General features: G+C 37.0%; 3 protein-coding genes and 1 long non-coding RNA gene across 4 annotated transcripts; 2 read left to right on the top strand and 2 right to left on the bottom strand.

Moving 5' to 3' along the window:
• The first annotated feature begins 233 nt into the window (after window positions 1-233).
• On the top strand, window positions 234-2,397 carry LOC137937073 (large ribosomal subunit protein uL29c). Its single transcript, XM_068782116.1, has 2 exons — window positions 234-629; window positions 2,016-2,397. Exons 1-2 carry the CDS (start codon window positions 300-302, stop codon window positions 2,187-2,189), a joined length of 504 nt encoding a protein of 167 aa, XP_068638217.1. The 5' UTR covers window positions 234-299; the 3' UTR covers window positions 2,190-2,397.
• Window positions 2,398-3,314: 917 nt separating this feature from the next.
• On the bottom strand, window positions 3,315-5,188 carry LOC137937583 (signal peptidase complex-like protein DTM1). The gene is made up of 2 exons (XM_068782678.1): window positions 4,947-5,188; window positions 3,315-3,539 (listed from the first exon to the last, which is right to left on the bottom strand). Exons 1-2 carry the CDS (start codon window positions 5,186-5,188, stop codon window positions 3,452-3,454), a joined length of 330 nt encoding a protein of 109 aa, XP_068638779.1. The 3' UTR covers window positions 3,315-3,451.
• Window positions 4,483-5,088, top strand: LOC137937584 (uncharacterized). Its single transcript, XR_011109624.1, has 3 exons — window positions 4,483-4,672; window positions 4,767-4,913; window positions 5,002-5,088. It is a non-coding gene; the product is annotated as an uncharacterized lncRNA (long non-coding RNA).
• A 6,350-nt stretch (window positions 5,189-11,538) lies between the features above and the next one.
• Window positions 11,539-12,774, bottom strand: LOC137936150 (transcription factor MYB93-like). Its single transcript, XM_068780707.1, has 3 exons — window positions 12,642-12,774; window positions 12,384-12,513; window positions 11,539-12,271 (listed from the first exon to the last, which is right to left on the bottom strand). The coding sequence occupies exons 1-3, from the start codon at window positions 12,772-12,774 to the stop codon at window positions 11,539-11,541; spliced, it is 996 nt and encodes a 331-aa protein (XP_068636808.1).
• Window positions 12,775-19,299: the final 6,525 nt, after the last annotated feature.

Genomic DNA, 19,299 nt, shown 5'->3' with positions numbered 1-19,299 from the left:
TGTAATCCTTATTTTGAGAAGTTTTCTCTTGTGTTATGTGTTTTCATCATGCAAAATAAGGGGAGGGATCAAGTTCCCTACTTTCCATTGAAGTGGAGAAATAATCCACTCGCCCGGTCCAACTCGGTTTTTCATAGACCCCGGTCGAGCCTTGATCCCGGCTTGGAACCCCCTGGCTGGTACTATGTAGATTTCTAGAGGATTCGGACCCGAAGCAAATGGCAAATGATTTCGCCCAGTCGCTCTTTAATCGTGTTCAAAAGAAGTGAAACGGGGAAGCGTTATCCACAACAGAGAGGATGTTGGGCCTTCTGTACGTAGCTCCGCCTTCGAGCATTTCTCTTTCTTCCTCGAAAAACATCACTTCGATTCAAAAGTCCTCTTTTCACGGAGCTCGAATTCAGCAGGTCTGCCCTCTACGAATACCTTCTCTGCGGAAAAATGCTCCCGTGGCATCAGTGGTAATGATGGCGAAGAGAGAAGAAGAGCTGACAGAAATTCGTGCTAAAACTACCGAAGAAATCAACGAAGAGGTAATTGATCTCAAAGGGGAGCTCTTCATGCTTCGCTTGCAGAAGTCGGCACGGAATGAGTTCAAGAGCAGCGAGTTTGGACGTATGCGGAAGAGGGTACGAGTTTCTGCTCATATACTAATTTTCTCCGTATTTTTTTTTTACATTTTAAGTGGATGTTCCGGTTTCGTCTGTTTCCCTATTGACACTGCTATGGTTTCAATTATTTAGTTGCATTTTTAGAGGCTGATGCTCGAAATTTCTCGTTTGGTGCATTGCTACTGTTTGATATTAAAAAAGGTTGGCGAGCCTGATTAATAACTGAAACTTATAATGAGTCATTGTTAATTTCTTTGTCCATCGATAATATAATATCATATGGTTAGCTTCTGCAAATGGTAATTTGATTTAGACTTCCTTCAAAAAGAGTATATAAAAGAAACAAATATCAGAAAAATTAAAACGAGATAATTTTGTCTATCTGGGGTCGCCTCAGTCCTTGATTATCTGTCCTGCCTAAATACGGAGGTCATGTTCTTGACGATTGCTTCTAATCACATCCTTCATTAGAAATGTCTAGTTAATGCCTTTAGAGAAGAGTTTGTATTTTACAGTAGGTGCTAGGAATTGGCTGGCCTCGTATGATTCATGGGCAAATTTAGAGTATGAAGCTGAGCTGTTGAAGTTATGGCTGAGAAATTAATCGAATTAGGGTCTTAAGTCACTTCATCGAAGAACAGATTGGCAAGAAAGATTGCCGAAACAAAACTAAGATCCTAAAATGGCAGGTGGCTCGAGGAAATCAGCTAATTTCCTTGAAAGAATGCTGGCCAAAAGGCAATTTTAGGCAAAAATAACATAAGTGCATGACACGAGAAGAGAAACATAATTGATCAAAGTCTGCTGGGTTTTGAGGAGCAGGGGTGGGCATGTAGGTAGTAGCTCTGGGTTTTCATAGATAGTAAATTAGAAAGAAGAATCTGGTAATATGCTGTGTTGCCAAACACTTATGAATTTTTGAGGTGGGCGGCAATACTGATACAATTATTTATCGGGTTTTAACATTTTTTTACTATCCGTTCTATCAGTTATGTATGCACCTAATATGTCACCAATATGCAAAATGTATGAGCATATTGTAGTGAAACTTAGGAGTTCTAATGTGGTAGCTGGCACCAATAAGGGTGCCCCTCATTTTCTAACCTTTCCTGTTTTTGGTGAAAATGGAGATTATCACTGTACTTCAACCAAACTAGAGCCTCAAAGCAACTATGAGAAGTAATTTTAGTTTTCTGATGTTATTATCCTTGCCATTTAGATTGAGATTACATCACTGGTGCTTAGTTTATCATGGTTTTCTGTAGGAGTACCTAATGACTCTTATCTTGTTTACTAAAATAACAGAAGGAAAATGAGTATATGAGGCTGTTAAATGGTTGTTTATGCTACCTTTTTTTTTATTTGTAATGCCAAGCACTGAGTGTTTTTTTTTTCTCTCTGTAGGTTGCTCGACTTCTGACTGTAAAAAGGGAAAGGGAAATTGAACAAGGTATTGGCAAACGGCTTTCAAGGAAGCTTGATCGAAAGTGGAAGAGAGGCATTGTGGTCAGGCCACCTCCATCTTTGAGGAAAATGCAAGAGGAGGAAAAGGCTGCTGAGGCAGGAAAATCAGCTTGAACCGGTTAAACTCTTAGGGTGCATTTTGCTCTGTATTTGTAGAAAATAGATTTCTGTGGTTTTGATCTTGTTTAATGATTCATCCTCTCTTGCTCTCAATCTTTCTTCTTGCCAAATGATTGTTTTGTGCTGTAGCCTGCTTCAGGGTTTTCTCTCTTCACTCTAGTTTGATTTGATTTAAGTGATTGCAGTTAAGTTGGGTATCGTGCATTCATAAGGTGTAGGCACTTGGAATATCAAATGTTTGATAAATAGAAGTACCCAATCACAGATGTTATTCAATTGTTTACGTAATTAAGAGTAGTCACAGTACAAAGTCAAATATTTGATTTGTCCATATCAGAAAGAAAACCTAGTCTGTATCATCCCACTAAGCACTCAAAAATTTAGCACATAGGGGTGGGTGTCTTGGCGAGAAGTTTTTTGATTTTTTAAATGGCCAGACACCTGAGATGTCTTGGCTATGAACTCCAAAATGCCCTGGATTTTTTTTCTATCCTCATACGTTTTGAAAAACAGAAGCATTCAATCTGATTTAATGGCTTGATTCTTGATTCTGCGTTGCTTATTAGCATATTTTGTAGTTGTGTTCCTATACCTAGTTTGTTGGTAACTGGTAATGGAGCCTCGATAATAGTGGTGGGCATATGGGCAAACAATGTATCTTGTTTAAACTGAAATGTTCATCGTGGTGACCAGGGATGACCAGGGTTTTCTATCTCGCTGAATTGACTCCTGGCTCAACCGGATTTACTTGGATTTCAGTGACCAGGGATGACCAGGGTTTTCTATCTCGCTGAATTGACTCCTGGCTCAACCGGATTTACTTGGATTTCAGAGGGGGCAGGTTAGGTTAGGGGTTGACTGGTCTTAATCTGGTTACCGGATTCATGAGTCCTGATTCAACTCAGGTAACCTTAACCTGGGTTTTCTAGAGTTTGAGTTGGTCCCCTAGTGCAGGTAAAAAGACCCTGATGCTGATTGGGACTAATTTTCTGGTAGATGAAAAAACACAATAGTATGGCATCTTAGCATTGATCTGTGCCCCAGTCTGAAAGAGCTTCTGGAGCATAACCAATTTAGCATTTAGCAATGGATGAACATTGTAAAGACAAATCATCACTGAAGTGAACTTGATTATAACACTTTTCACCATTACACAAGATTAGTCCCTGCCAAACCGAACTTACAGAACAGGAATACATCAACCGATTCATTCTTTACAATGGAAGTCGTACCATCAAGCAGCTAACGGGAATGGCTTAGTTGGTTATGAACTTCCACCATTTGTACAAACCAAAACTATAGATAGTAGTGTACAAAACTAGTCTCCCTGGATATAGTTTAAACCTGCACAAGAGTAAGCCATTTTAAAAACTCCAAGCAACAGCTTTGGGTTTCACAATCTCAAATGAAAAACAGGGTAGAACCCTAAAATAAATTCAGATACTGAAAGAAGTATTCAAGCATCCATGTTAATAAGGGGGTTTTGCTTTTATGTCAGAGTCATGCTATGCTCTCAGTAACACCAAATATTGGTTTCAGACAGAATTTGCTCATGTTTGATTGAAGTTTTTCCTAAACAAAGCTTTGGTTCTTCAATGTAGTTAAGAATTTATGTCTTTTAGGGAAGATTTGTTAAACTTGGGTCTATCTCTATCCCAAATGAGTAACAAAAGTTGGAATTTTTTTTTCCAACTAGTAATCAAATGATTTTTTTAACATTAAATTATGTGGGATTATTTCCACTGATGCTTGTTCCATGTTTATAACAAATTACTGATAATGAGTGTGAGACATAAACAACAAAAATATGGGGCAAAAAGAATAAGGCATGAACTGATCCAACATAATAGATGTACTGCTTTGATATCATAGTAAAGTTGAGTTCTGATCCATCATAACACGATTAGTCAAAAAGGAGTTCTTTTTTATTAGCTAAACAAGAACGAAGTTTTTTTTCCAACTAGCAAGCATAAAATTTTTTCATGACATTAACGTCTATGAGATTATGCCCATTAACAAGTTTTTTTAAGCAGAACCTAACTGCCCTTTATGAGTACGCAGACAGCAGAGCTTGGACATAAATGCTTGAGCTGGAAAGCTTTATATTGAACAACCAAAAATACAGGTGAGCCGAGTACAGCTACCCATCTGACACTCTTTACTCCATCATAATCTTTTGCTATCACCCATCCCACCACATTTAATGATAGGGTCCATCTGTTTCAAAGAAAGTAAATTTACACCCTTGAATCAACCAAATTCTTCGATATCTCATAGTAATTTTTCGTTCATTTTTTGGTGGGCAAAGAGACTCACCGGCAAGAGAAGTTCGAGCCAAGTTTTGAATTTATTCCGGAGGTGGTTCATCTATTTCCAGTGTAAAAACGATCAAAAGCTCCTCAACATAGAGGCTGGAAGCACTGATTTAAGCAGTTATTGGAGCTTAAACTACAAAACTGATCTAGAAGATTATCTGGGTAAGAAGATTTTTAGATTTCTCCTATCTGTTGAATTTAATTGTTTGATTATCCTGCTTTGGACTCCTTGAGTGTGCCCTTTAAATCAATTCAGCAATAGACGTTCCAAGAACTCAAATCACAGTTCCGTAATGATCGCCAAGCTCCACCAAGCTATGTTTCAGACTCAAGAGTAAGACTTTCAAATGATTTTTCACCGCCATGAGTGACTAGAATTGTTTCGCTCCAACCAAAGAACAAGGTACTTCACCAAGAAAGTAGATAGAATTCGCACCTTATGGCAGTAGAATTTCCAACTGAATTTCTGTTCCTTTTATCGAACGGCAAAGGCGAAAACCACTCTTTGAAATCCCTATCGAAGAATTCCCAATCCGGCAAAACAACCCCCGCGATCGCAAGGAGGCCGAAGACGTAAGTGGCAAACATCTTCTTCAACGAGAAAGTGCAGAAGCCGACGAGCACCACCAGGGCAGCAAGGAAAACGAGCGATGAGCGGAGGACTGCATCGCTTCCCATGAAATCTCGTCGGAAGGTCCTTCCCGAGAAGGAAGAGTGGATAAAAATCGTTGTATTAGGTTTTCATCATCTCTAACATCATTCTTATCTGGAGATCGGAGCAGAAGCAGAGAATGATTGATCCCTTTCCATTGCCACGCATTCAATGTCCCTGACGTCGGTCAACTACCTCTTTAACGCCGGTCGGTTCTGAATATACCCTGGCGTAAACGAAGCGGGAAGGTTCCGGTGCGAGGATTTGAGCGCTACTGGGCTGTGGGCTTTTTATTGGACTTAAACATAATTACATTGGACAGCCCAATAGGTCTTCTTGGTTGGGTACTTTTGTAGGTGTGGGTCAGGTTAAATTCAGAACAGACAACAGACCGGAGGGTTCGTTGCCCTTCTCTTCCTCTCTTTGAAGGAGGTGGCTATTCCATAAATGAGTAGGAGGGGAATGGCCTTCCACCATCTTCTATTAGGAGGAGGAGGGCCTTCAGGCTCCTTTCCTTCTGAGCAAGAACAAAGAATACTCTCTTCTATTTTTTAAATAATAATTTAATAAAATTTATTAAAAATAACATAATTAATTACTTTTTATTTAAAATAGCATGTTTGTACTTTAATTTTATTTTACTTGAATGAAAAAATATTTCATATACATATTGTTATATATTATTAAGGTTGAACTACTTAAACACTAAAAAGCAATGACTCTTTTAATAAGTTTAACTAATGAGTAGTCATTATTATAAAATATTTAATTAAATCAAAAATAACTTAAAGTAACATATTTATTTAGTGAATATAATTTAAAAACTCTTGATTAAATTTATTTTTAAATAAATCAAAATGAACTATTTAATTGATTGAATTATTATATAGTGTGAAATTTATATTATTTAGATAGTAACAATGTTTAATAAATTGACTAATAATAATGTATTTATTTATAAAATATTTAATTATTTTTAGATATTTTATTGTTTTAATTGAGATATTTTTATTTTGATAATCTATTATTCATTTCAATTGTTACATTAATTGTAGAATTCCAGTAGTTACATTGACATAAACTCTAGAATTCTATATTATAAAAATATTTACTCTAAAATCTTATATCCTAGGTACGAATTTTTAGTAAAATAATTCTATTATAACACTTCTAAATACGCCCGACACCTCCTTGAGTTTCTAATTTAGCTATGAAAATATATATAAAAATCAAAGAGTCAGGTATTTGTACATAATTTAAATTTTAATGTTGGAAAGTATTGTCTTGAGAATTTGAACATAAGTGGAGATCTTTGTAATGAGTTGGTTCTTGATCTACAATGCATGTTAGTCTAACATTCCCTTGCAAGCTTAGTTGAAAAATTAGTTGAAGGATAAGCTTGGCCAGAGTTAAGTATTGTAAGGCTTTGATTAGAACCTACAAGCTAACAAAACTCAAGCTAAGAAATCTAACAAAATTATATTTATTGCATTTTAGATGTGTTTCCTTTAGGTGACTCTCTTACAAAGTCTATAAGGAAGAGTCGACAAATCCGATACAGAGCTAAAATGAAGACTCAAATCACATTGAAGAAGAACCTTGGAGAGAAATGAAGTTTTGAAGACCTAGAGTTTAGGCACAATAGAAAAATCTCAAGAACTCTAACAATGTAAAGAAATTAGCTATCAAGTTTTTGAACCTTCGATATGAATTTGTTTTTGGGGCATAAGACATGCAAAATATCTCCAAAATCATGTTTTCAAAGCTCATTCAAATACTTTGGAATACTTCATTCATTTAGAATTGGCTTAAATCATGCTTTGCATTTCACTATACACACTCTAAAACAACATGATCAATAACCTCTACAAGGATCGATCAAATAGAGGTAGCAAATTGTAAGCATAAAGGTTTGATTGATCAACCATTGTAAGCATGATCGATCATACAGAATGTTGCAGGTAGAAGTTATAAAGTTTGATCAAGCAACCTATGTATGGCATGATTGATCGATCGAAGATAAGTCAAGCTAGTGTATAAAGACTTGATGGGTCATCCCACTACAAAAGCATAAAAAACTCACTTTGATAAATAGTATGATCGATCATAAGGCCAGAGGAACTCCAAAATGTAGCCGTTGGAGGTCGATTGATCGATAAATGGAAATGTATGATCGATCAACATGCTATGCCACTTTTTGAATAACACCGCAAAATGGCTAGTTTTGCTAAGAATCATATAATTAGAGATCTCAACTTGCCCCTTAGTCTTTTTTCAACATTTGCGGCAAATGTACTCACTCAAAATGATTTTCAAATGCAAATTTTGAATCTTATCCATTTGCAAGACTAATTAAAGATTTTAAGCCAAATCCTTCAAAACTCTTGCATTTTCTTGGAATCTATAGTTGCTCCAAGGCTCCAAAATCATTTCTAGTGAATGGCTCTCTCAAGAGATGGTGCAAGTTTTTAATTTTATTTTTGTATTTTCACTTTTCTTCAAAGAATTTTTCTAGAGCCTTTCAGTCTAGAAGGAAATTCCTACTAGAGCTAAAATATAGTTGTATAAAATCTCTATGTGAGAGATTTGATAAGTGTAATTGGGTATTATACTTAACTTAAAGAGAGTCACAACCTCTTTTATAATTTCAACTAATAGAGCATATTAATTAATGAAATTTTCTTGAGCAATAGTTATTGGGCGGTGATTACGACAACTAAAACAACGTAAATAAAAAATTTGACCTCCTTATGATGTATGAAAGATATGAAAGACTTTGAGTAGTATTGATGTAAACATGTTATTTTTTTTTTGTCTTTTATCTCCACCTGTTAGAGTGAAGGAAATGCTTGTAATTTCTCACTTTTTGATCTTATATAAATATGTGTAATGGAGAAGATTAGGATATTGATTCACAACCCTAATCCCCTCACTTTCCTTCACGTGCTCTCTTTCTTCTTCTCCAACTCGTCGACCTCTTTCCTTTTTCCCTCTTCCTCCTCTCTTCTTCTCTCCCACTTCTTCTTTTCTTCCCTCCTCACCTCGTGTTACAAGTTTAACCATCATGAAAATTCACCTAGCACTTAAATCTAAAATTTTATTCTCAATTCACCCCCTTTTGAGAAGCCACTTAGGCCAACAATCTCGTGGAACTGTTTTATCTTTTTCTTTCTTATTTTTGAAAATTTCATTTAATGCTCTCTGAAGAAGTGACATTTCTTTGAATTAATATTGTTCTTCATGCTTAAATCGTAAGAAATAGAGTTGAATCGCAACCCATTGAGTTGAGCTAGTTAAGGCTTAAGCTCAACTAGCCTGATTTGGCTAATGAGTTTGACTAGAGACTTGAGCTTTTAGACTAAAAACATGTTGAGCTTGAGCTCACTGGTGCTCCCTTCCAACTTTATTTTTCCTACCCAGAAGCTCCATATTGGGACAATGAACACCTCCCTCCCCAATAGAAAAGAAGCCTACAAACACTATTCATGCTGCTCATCAAGTGGATGTCATAAGCTATTATAAACTGATCAAAATCTATGTAAACTGGATCCAAGATCACCATGGTTTCATACTTTTTAACATTTACCAAATAATCTTTGTAGAGTAAGTAGTTGATTAGTCTTATATGTTTCTATCATGAACTACAACTTCATGCTGCAATTATGATGAAGTTGATGAGGGTGAGGACGATCGGGAAAGGATGATCACTAATTAGATAAACTAATTAATCTAACAAAAAATTTCACGTGTGAAATCCCTTCTCTCCCTAACTTCTTCTCTCTTTCTCTCATGTATGGAAGATTCCATGAGAGGTTCTACTCCTCCTCCTTCTCGTACGTTATACTTATGTATACAAAAAAATTAGTCTTCAGTGAGAACTCTGGGTTTCAAAATCTAAATTGAGTTTTGAGCTTATTTTTCTTCTCATTTTGATTCATCTTTTTTTTTTTTTTAAATTTTGTTCTTTCCGTAAGCTAGGTATCTGCAAATTTTTAAGCCACAAATTTATATACCTTTTCAATGTTAAAGAAGTCCCACATAGATTAGTGAGTATAACGGTATTGAGTATATTAGATGAAAAAAAAGGCATTCTAACTTGGCTAGTCATTTCAAATTGTTTCAAAGCAGGTATTCATAGTCTCACATGAATTAGTGAGTACAAAGATCTTGGGTTTATCAGATGAAAAATAAGTTTTCTAACTTGGTTCGTCATTTTGGGATAGACCTTGGACCCAATTTCACATCCAATAGTAAACTTCCTTTGCTTGTTACCATGTTCAGGTGGCAAGGAATCTTCACCAGGACAACCCTTTGACCAATGTTTTTATGACCATCATAAGACTGACTTCTTGGATCTATTGTCGACATATACACAAATGGGAAGAGAGACACAGAAAGAGAAGGGCTTTACATGTATTCCAATGAAACATGCATAAGAAGCCATGGTCATGTATCATCTAAAGCAGCCTTATGGACAAGTAAATAAAGAGTACTTTAATGTCAATGAGAATAATTGAGTTCACTTATGAAAAATACCATAACCTAAACTTGACTTGCTCAAAGAACAAGTGACTAAACTAATTGTTCCCCACAACACTCAGAAATTCTTGGTGGTCACCTAAATTTCGTTTACCATAGTAGAACCCTTAAGTTTTTTTTTTTTTTTTTTTTTTTATAGATGAATCAATGCATATCATGTATTGAACTATATTGGCCTGCCTAAAACAAAGAATTATTAAAATCCAAAATCTCTCCAACACATTGACCATGTCTAGGCACTTGTAGCATATACCATTGATTCAATTTCATGTCATTGTGTTTTGAAAATCTTGATTAGAGAGCTTCCCAACCCACCACACCTTACATATTTCTCTATTATTTAATCATATTACAATCTCAATACCATGACATATGAAACGTTATGAAGTATCCAACAACCAGGGGAGCAGATTAGGTGGTAATTTCTCCTTTTTTTCTCATTGGCAAAGAGAATACCTACCAACATCACCTTTTCTTCATTACTTTGACATCCATGACTCATTTGACTTTAGTGAAGCTTTCCCATTATGAGCCTTAAAATGGATTTAACTTTCTAATCCCAGGTTTGTAAATCTCTACCCAGTAAGATTGTGCCAATTGTGACATTTTTTTTTTCTTTTTCAATGTGTTTGGAAGTTGGGGTTGAATTTTGGCCTAATGGGTCAGTTATTCTGGAGGTCCACAGTCAATCCCTTGTTAGAAAAGAAATCAATTCAACCACTCATGAGGAAATTTTTGTTTCATATCATTGTTATTCATCTTCTTGTTTAAGTATGAGTTTCTCTCAAGATCAAACGGAGAGTAGTGATGACTTTTGTCTTGAGCTTTCACCACATATTTGCTTGAATGACTTGGCTGCTGTTGATGTTAATTGGTTATTAATAAGGATTTGGCTGGTTTTGTTCTGGTTATTGCTTTAATTAATATTTGATCTCCCCTGTCATGGAGAACCCCTCTGCATCACCCATTTGACATGATTGCTTAGGTCAACTCTCTATCTGCATATCACTAAGTCCCCCCCTCCCCCTTCCTCTCTCTCTCTCTCTCTCTCTCAATTCATCTTCCATTTTTAAAAACCAGTTGAGAAGTCCACTAAATGAGCTTCGTACAACCCTACAGAAATTTAATCTACGTCTCAGTCTCATTCAATATTGATCAATTTTCTCAGAACAAGTACTCTTATTTGCTGCAGGAAAACACAGCAAGTAGAACTCACCTTATCTGGTTTTTACCCTTCCGACACAGAAAGCATTTCTGCTCCAAATACTAACAAAATCGTGATGGGTCCAAGTTCTAGAAAGTAGAAAAGTTGTTTTCTTTTTTCGTTTCATAATGTCATTACTGAAAATTACAGTTTAGCAAAGAAAGAGGAGAACAAATAGGACACTCAAACTGCTTGTCAAGGTCAAGACTCCATAGAGAAACAGATTACCTTCTTTTAGCTTGATCTTGGATTCATCAGATGAAATATGCTTACGGTTTGTGGCAGAAATCTCCCAAAAAAACTAGTTTCAGCGAGTTGCAGAACCTTGACAGAAGAAATTGAAACAACTTATCCAGACTAAATTTTTATAATACAGAGCCTCAAGCAAAAAAAGGATCCTACTCACAGGCTGCTAAGTCTAGAGAGAGAAAGAGAGCTTGCATAGAAAGTATCTACCAACATATGACATATTCTTGTAGATTTCTCTTCATATAAAGGAGTGTATTATGTACACATAATGCATATGTGTACGTGCTATATACACAGAGCGTATAGAAGGTCAAACAGAAAAAAAAAGTGAAATAATTCACAGTAAAACTGGGTGCAGTGCGAAGAGTTTTAAACAGTATCTGTTTAAGCAAGTTCATGAATGAAGGGTTCCTCGAGCAAGAGCTCAGGCCAGAAGGAGGAGGCACCTCCGCCATAGCTGGAAGTACTGCAAGCGTCCCCAGAGTTGTTGACTGAATTCTCTCCGATCAGTGATGGATTCACCAATGGCGATCTGGGAGTGGTCTCCCCCGGGCTGAAGCCTGTAAAATTGGACTCTTGGTTCATCTCATTGCTCATGGGTGGCTGATAGTTGCAGGAAAAGTGAAGGTCTTGTAAAGGAATGCATGGGATCTGGTCATTGGGTAATGGACATGGAACAACTCCGAGGGAAGAAGAGGTGGCGGCATTTTCGAACGGGGAAGAGCTCATCAAAATGGAGTCTTTGGGTGAAGGAATTGACGAGTTGTAAAGATTCATGGCGTCCAAATTTGTCATACTGCTAATGTTATTGGTAGTAGTGTGGTTACTTGTCACTGAGGCAGCTGACTGGAGAAGATAGTGTAGGTACTGAACCTTGGCCAATTGAATGACTTCCTGTAGTTTAATGGCTTGTTCTTCCCAAGGATGCTGATCCATCACCTCTCTCAGATTGGCCAGAGAAATCAGGTGAGGCAGGCTAGCAAAGAGGTCAGTTCGAGGCCGATGAGTCATTGGATCGAAACCCATTTGGATTAACTTCTTTTTGAGGTGGGTGTTCCAGAAATTTTTTATTTCGTTATCAGTTCTGCCGGGGAGATGGGTTGCAATGGCTGACCACCTGGTAATGACAGACAAAAGTTGAAAAGATCAAACTCAGTCATATATCCACACAAACAGACGATTTATAACCTTCTGAAACACTTCAAACATCTTTAAGTTCGTTGAATTACTTGTTCCCGAGGATGGAATGGAGATTGAGAATCGTCTGTTCTTCTTCTGCGCAGAATTTTCCCCTCTTGATATCTGGTCGCAAGTAGTTCGTCCATCTCAACCTGCAACTCTTGCCGCACCTGTTAAGCCCTGCAATATGCAGATTAAGACTTCAATAAGACAGACAGCAGACAGTCTGTAACACGGAAATGAAAATATAAACCAAAATACACGAAAGATGCAGAACGTTTGTATGTTATTGCAATAATTCTCTATACCAGCAAGCTTAGGGAGAGCTCTCCAGCTGCCATGGCCATGCTTCTGAATGTATTGGACGAGTTTCTGGTCCTCTTCCGGCGTCCAGGGACCTTTCTTGAGCCCATTTTCATCGCAGCAGGGGGATCTACCCATACTATTCTTTCCTAAAAGAAGTGACTGCTTCCTTTGAACCCCACTTCACTACCAAAACAGACTTCATGTCGTATTTATACACACCCATGTTCCATTCTTTATTTCTTTTTTTAAAGTTTCAGAAGAAAGCGTCTGATGGCTCCTGTCCATCGCACAAGTTTCCAATCACTGCCCTCGTCTTCCTGCAATTGTCAAAGCCTTCTTCATTTCATGGAGTTTTTCCTCTTCAATTCGTTTCAAATCAGCGTGGGTCCTTTTCCTTTAATAAAAGAAGGACATTTCTGCTGCATCCTGCTGTTCAAACTCGTACCTCTGTTAAAAGAGAGAATTAATCTCTGGTAAGTGATCAATTCCTGTCAAGTAATTTTAGCAAAAAATATAAACAATCTGTCATTATTTGGAAGGGCTTAAACTGAATGTCTACAATGATTGTAGCTGGGATACGATTATCTAATTTAAAAGGAAACGGATCACCACTGTCTCCTTCTTCCAGACCCATCAATTACTATCGTAAAAACTCTTAAAGAGACACTGTGTTCGTAACTTGGTTCTATGATTTCTATTGAGAGGATAAAGGCGGCAGCCGGAGGGAATCCTAGTGGCAAAGTGGTCCTCTGAGAAACAAAACCGTTCTGGCTGTCATCTTTGTATCCAGAAGGACGGGAGGAGAAGGTGAGAGAGAAAGCTCGGTGAGGACGTAAGCGTTTAACTACGCGTGTCACACGATGCCCGGACGGAGATATCAAACCCATGCACGCAATTTCGTCACCCTTGAATTTTCCAAGTTACGTCGGCCCCCCTTTCATGGCTCTCTCTTCGTTTTAACTCAAACCCTAGACTCCAAGCACTTACAGACACAGACACTTCTTTAATTAACCCCTTTTTACGTGCTCAAATTCAATATTTAGCTCGAAGGTCACCGACGGGAAAATCCAACAGAGGTTTTGGATTGGATTCAGTAACAGAATTAATCCCAGAAAACTCGAACGCTAATAATAAATAATAGCTCGTAAGTAAATGGATAAGGAGATTGGAACAGCATAACTAGTTCTAAAACAGAGAGCCAGATGGGTCATGTTTTAGCGTTAAAAATCAAAACAAAGTTAAGATTAAAAAACCAATTCGGTTTCTCTGTTTCTAATACGTGAGCCTCGTCGAAAAAAAAAAAAGTCTTTTCAGCCGCATCAGCCGCAGTACTGCAGATAATCAAAGCAGATACGCTATTCAGTAGAATTTCTTACTCACGGTTACTTCAGCAACTGTAGAAAACCCTAAATTCTTCATGACTCATCCATCGTCAAACCTGTTATTTTCTTCTCTCATTTACCATCAATCATTCATGACATGGCGAAATCTTCGAGTTTCATGTTTGGGGTTAGTAAATCGAACCTTAGCTTAACATAAATAGACCTAAGCTTTATGGGAAAAAAAATCTAAGGGGTAATGGTCTCTTTCCACGTGGGTGTGACGGGCTTCCCACCCTAACCAACTGCGATTCTCATAGGTGAAGGCCATTTATATTTATTCATCAAATCCCTGTTTGAAGAGAAGATCAAGCCACCTCATGCTTCACATTCTCTATATTAGATGTCACAAAAAAAAAAATGGTGGACCTCTTGGTTAAGTTAATGATGCATTTAGTGGACTAAGACTAGCTGACGTAGTTAATCTTTGGCAGTTGATCACGATCGACAATGGGTTTGATCGTGTTCGATCGTGTTTGTCAATTTTGTCGGCTTGGTAGCCATTGGATTTAGGTGGGGGATGGGTGTCTCATTGAGATGGTAGAGACGAAATGATACACCCAGTTATTAAATAATGTTATGGGGTACATGTAACATCGAATTTTCACTATACCAAAGGGGCCGAGATTTGTACAACAGAGGATGTGACATTTTTGACCTACAGGGATGGTTAGAGGGGAAGTTGGTGCAGCCGTCGCCCTAAATCTCCTCTACCCTTGTAAACTTGGAGACATTCTTCCTTTTTCTCTTTCATGGCTGACGCACTTCTTCTTCTGCAACCAAACCCAACACAGGGTCGCAATGCTGTGATGTTGAGGCCTTTGTTGTTGTCTCGGGAGCTTCATGGAATGCGTCAACGGCATTCGTTGGTGGCTTGTCTCTTCCCTTTTGTCGTTCATTGGGGTGGAATTGGCTGCAATGCATTTAGGAGCTACGGGACAGAGCCCGTAAATTGAAAGAAGCCTGTCTGAGCCTTCATGAAACGCCTTTTGTAATAATTTTGCACGATCAAAGTTTAACTACCAAGACAGCGATAGTCTTCCATTTTAATCTGGGAAAAAAATGCTTTGCCTTGTAGCTCACGGCCTGTTTAAATCTTTTTCATTAATGGGGAAACTTTTTCTCAGTTCTCTTCCATCATTTTCTTCATTCAAAGTGGCCCGCTCAATTAAACGCTTACAGCAAGCAGTCCGGAGTACAGAATACTTCTAAGAAGAAATAAATCTAACACTTGGTCCGTGAAAGTTTGAGTGACTCCAGCGTAGATTTTTTGAAAACCCAGTTTCCAGTGTTCGCAGTGGCAGCTATTACCTTACCTTGTCTTTCAAGCTTCGTCCCCGACATATCGAAAACTTAAACGGTTTTTATACGTGTCATCTCAATGGCAACATTGAATCAAAACAAGAGGAAGAAGGTTTTCTGGTTCATCCCAATTTTCCCTGGTACTTACCTCATTTGCTGCAGATGCAAGTTTTTCAGCCGACAGAAGGGAGAATTAAGAAAAACCCAAGTCAGCACCTTCTTTACGAAAGGAAACGATTTTTCTTTCAGTGAAATTTGAAGAGTTGCTTGTTCAACCAAGCTTCCTTGTCTGGTGGACCAACTAAAAAAAAAACCCTTTTGAGGGATAAAAAAAATACAGTCATAGCTGATTCGGGATGTCACTGAGCTTATGATATTGTTTTAAAAGTCAGCTAACAACTAATTTTCTTGTCACCTTGGGTTTCCAACAAAATGAATCGTATAATCCATGTTTCTATCCATGATCATGGCCTTTAAACTGTTCTTTTATGTCTCTTTAATCCCATACCAGAGGGAGACCATGATGAAGAGGGAAAGATATTGACTATAAGGAGAAGCAAGGCTTGATCGTTCAGTAATGTAAATAGATTTATGTTAAATGGATAGCCATGATTCTGTCTCCTACTGCTACGTGACTTTTAGGAATCTAGAGGCTTTTTTCTTCTTCTTCGATCAGTGAAAAACTAGAAAAGCTCAAGTTTTCTACGTATTTGTTGGCATGGAGAGTCTCCTCACAAGCTTCAAGAAGACAGGGATAAAAAAATTCCAGTATAGTTGTCTAATTCTAAGTACATCACTTTCTTCCACATTTTCAATACACAATAAGCCCTTCCCCATGACAACTTGAGGCATCTTTCTGCAGGGTAATAGAAAAACTTCTAACCAGTTTTAAATTTCTGCAACATTTTGTTTCTTCAAATTGCATGACTAAAATATTCTCTCTCCTTCCCCTTCTCCCTGAACATTTCCATTACATAATATTCTAACTAAACTACTCCAAGAGGGTACCAAAGACAATATCCTATACACGTGAGGCGTAGTTCTCTGTGTATTTTAAGGATTACTTCCCTTTTCAGGGAGTGAATAAATACATATAAAAATGAAGCTGTAGGCCCTCTGAATCTATGCTAAGTTCATCATATCTTTGCAATTTCAATGATAATGACTGTGTTTAAGCGAGATGTTTTCTCTTCCAATGGCTCTGAACCAGGTGTTCCACCCTCACGTGGGACTGATCATGGTTTATTCATCTCTTACCATGGTATATAATACTCTATATATTTGTTTATTTGCACCCAGATACGAACACTCTGGCTCTATCCACTATGGGTTTAATCGCAGGTATCATTGCTTATACTAATGGCGATCAAACACAAGAAGAAGACTATTGTCGCAGAAAAAATAAAAAAAAAGAACCTTTCCAGTTGGTGGGGAGAGAGAGACCCACTAACAACAACAACACGTACGTGAATTGTTTGAAGATTTGTCCCTGAGAAGGGTACTTATCAAATATGTCTCATTTGTGAGGTATTATTCTCCTTAAAGTCATGTACATCACTTGATTGTTGGAGTAACCCTATTTATTCATTTTCTTTCCTTCTGTTATCATTTCTGTATGTAATTAAGTTAGAGAGAGAAAGGGTGGGTAAGAAGACACCCTATGTATGCAAAGAAATTCAATTTTCTTAGTAGTCAGAGATTAAGATCAATTTTGAGAGAAGGAATCCGGTCAGCTTTGGTCGATTGTAAAGGGTATGTTACAATCAATCTTATTCTACTTCAATGGCAATACCTTCAATTGGTTAGTTTTCGTTTATTTACTAAAGGTTTCAGTTAAAAAAACTAAACCTCACTCTTCATTAGCTACAAGAAATAGCAATTGCTTGAGTTGGAAAAGTTGCTGACAAAATTCCCCTGAGAACAAAAAAATCAGTTTCATGGCAAGTGAGCTTATTGGTTATTAGTTAAGGGTTTCTGGAGAAAACCCAGAAGCATTGCTTCAGTTGCTTCTAGAACCAGTTATTTAACTTGCTATTCATCTTGAATGACTCAAATAGTCCACCAATTAATCTTCAATCAATGACTATCCAAAACCAAGAATCCTTGAAGATCAAGCTTCACTTCTAATCAAGAATCATAAATAAAATCAAGGGCAAGAGATCTTGTGAAGAAAAAACAAAAAAGAAAAGAACAAGAGTTAAATCAAAGGATCTCAGTCAATGCTCAAACCAAACAAAAAGAAGAACAAAGAGAGAAATGTTATGTTCAGTAGTTTGCCTTGGTGAGAGTTTTCTCAACCGTTATGCCCAACATTCTGGACAAAGATAATTATTTACTCCAGTATGTGAAATTTTCAGTCTTTTTTTAATCTAGTTCATGAGCAGCAATGCTTACGCATGACAAAATTTGCACGCTACATCCTCATATCTTTGTTGGCTCAACTACCACTGAAGAGTACCCAAAGACCCTAGTCTTGGGGTACTGAGAAGATAGCTTGATTGATTATTTGACATGAATTAGATGAGGCTATAATATAATAAACATTTTGATTTCAGTATTATTACATTCTTGCTGTTGTTTAGATCTGATGGTATTGAGGTTGACTAAGACAAATAGAACAGGTAAAGAAATTGATGACATTAAAATGAGTTCAAACTTCAACAAATCAACTGGTTCTGCTAGTTAATTACACTTCTAAACATGTCTACTCCGGTTTAGCTACACGGTTTATCATGTATCGGTCTTAATTCTCCGTTTATCATGTTTTCAGTGTTTAGAAGAACATGCTAAGGTATCAATATCAGTAAGCAGCAATAGTCTTGAGTCACTGAGATTTTGTCATGTATCGGTCTTAATTGCCAGGATTTTGACTAAGAAAAAAGTGGTAAGAACACTTGAGCATGCAAATGATTCCCTTCTAATAAAACCAAGGAATAAAACAAACCAAGATCAATGATTTGGTCTCCAAACAATTGAGGTGTTCTCTAACAAAGATTCTAAATCCTGGCAATGGCTGGAGATAATGAATTAAAAATAATTTGGTCTAAGATTCTGATTACTGACTTTATCAATACTGATTCATGAAAGTTTAAATTAATGAACTTCCACACATGTATAATATTCATCCATAATCAACTTGTTATCATCAAATTTGGGACGAAACGTTATGAACAAGGACCATTAGGCTTTTCAAAGAATCAATTATATCTCTAAGGTGTAATTTATTGCAATTTAATTTCCCTAATGCAAAGCCAACAACTTCAATGGGGTGCACTTGGAATTGATTAATAAATACAGATGGAAAGGGAAGTAGTGTGCATATGTAAACAACATTCAAAAAAAAAAAAAAAAAAGGATTGCAGCAAGTGGAATCAGGTGGATAACATTTAAGATTTCATTGGAGATGAAGATAAGTGCAAATGCCACTATTGGTAGTAAGAAATAAGTGGAAATTATAAGGAGATGAAGATGACTGGATCAAATAGTTCTGGGATTTTTTACATCAACAATTGTCACCACAATTTCTCATTTAAAATGGGTGTTTAAAGAGATAAAGAGGCTCCTAGATAGCTGTTTTAGATATGAAGAGAAAACTAAAGCTCACTCTTCATTATTGGTAATGTGTTAACTTCTCATTGGTTATCGTTGTTGGCCCAAAAGATTTTCATGATGTTAATTTTGATGATGACCAATAATTAAGAACTAATTAAGAAATATGAATGACCGAATTTGATAAAAAATATTAGAAAAAATGGTAGATCAATTGTCCAATCAGATTATACTCTACCGAATGATGCATACAAAAATTCGAGTGGCAGCCTCTAAAATTTGCAAATGTTGTCTAACTGCCTATCAACGCCCAAGTCAAATGATAGGAGGGAGAATGGGCTTGACTGTTTTCTTTATAAAAGCATGAAGATTGGAAGAGGAGACCACGGGGAAGGCCGACTTATCGAATTGCATATGACTAGGGGTGGCA

This window comes from Aristolochia californica, unplaced genomic scaffold (assembly GCF_029961685.1).
Source record: "Aristolochia californica isolate CCGP_79_NKW_82.1479 unplaced genomic scaffold, dmAriCali1.0.hap1 SCAF_7, whole genome shotgun sequence".
In the NCBI taxonomy this organism is placed as follows: Eukaryota; Viridiplantae; Streptophyta; class Magnoliopsida; order Piperales; family Aristolochiaceae; genus Aristolochia; species Aristolochia californica.
Note: the sequence above shows the minus strand (reverse complement) of the source record. Positions and strands in the feature narration are given on the sequence as shown.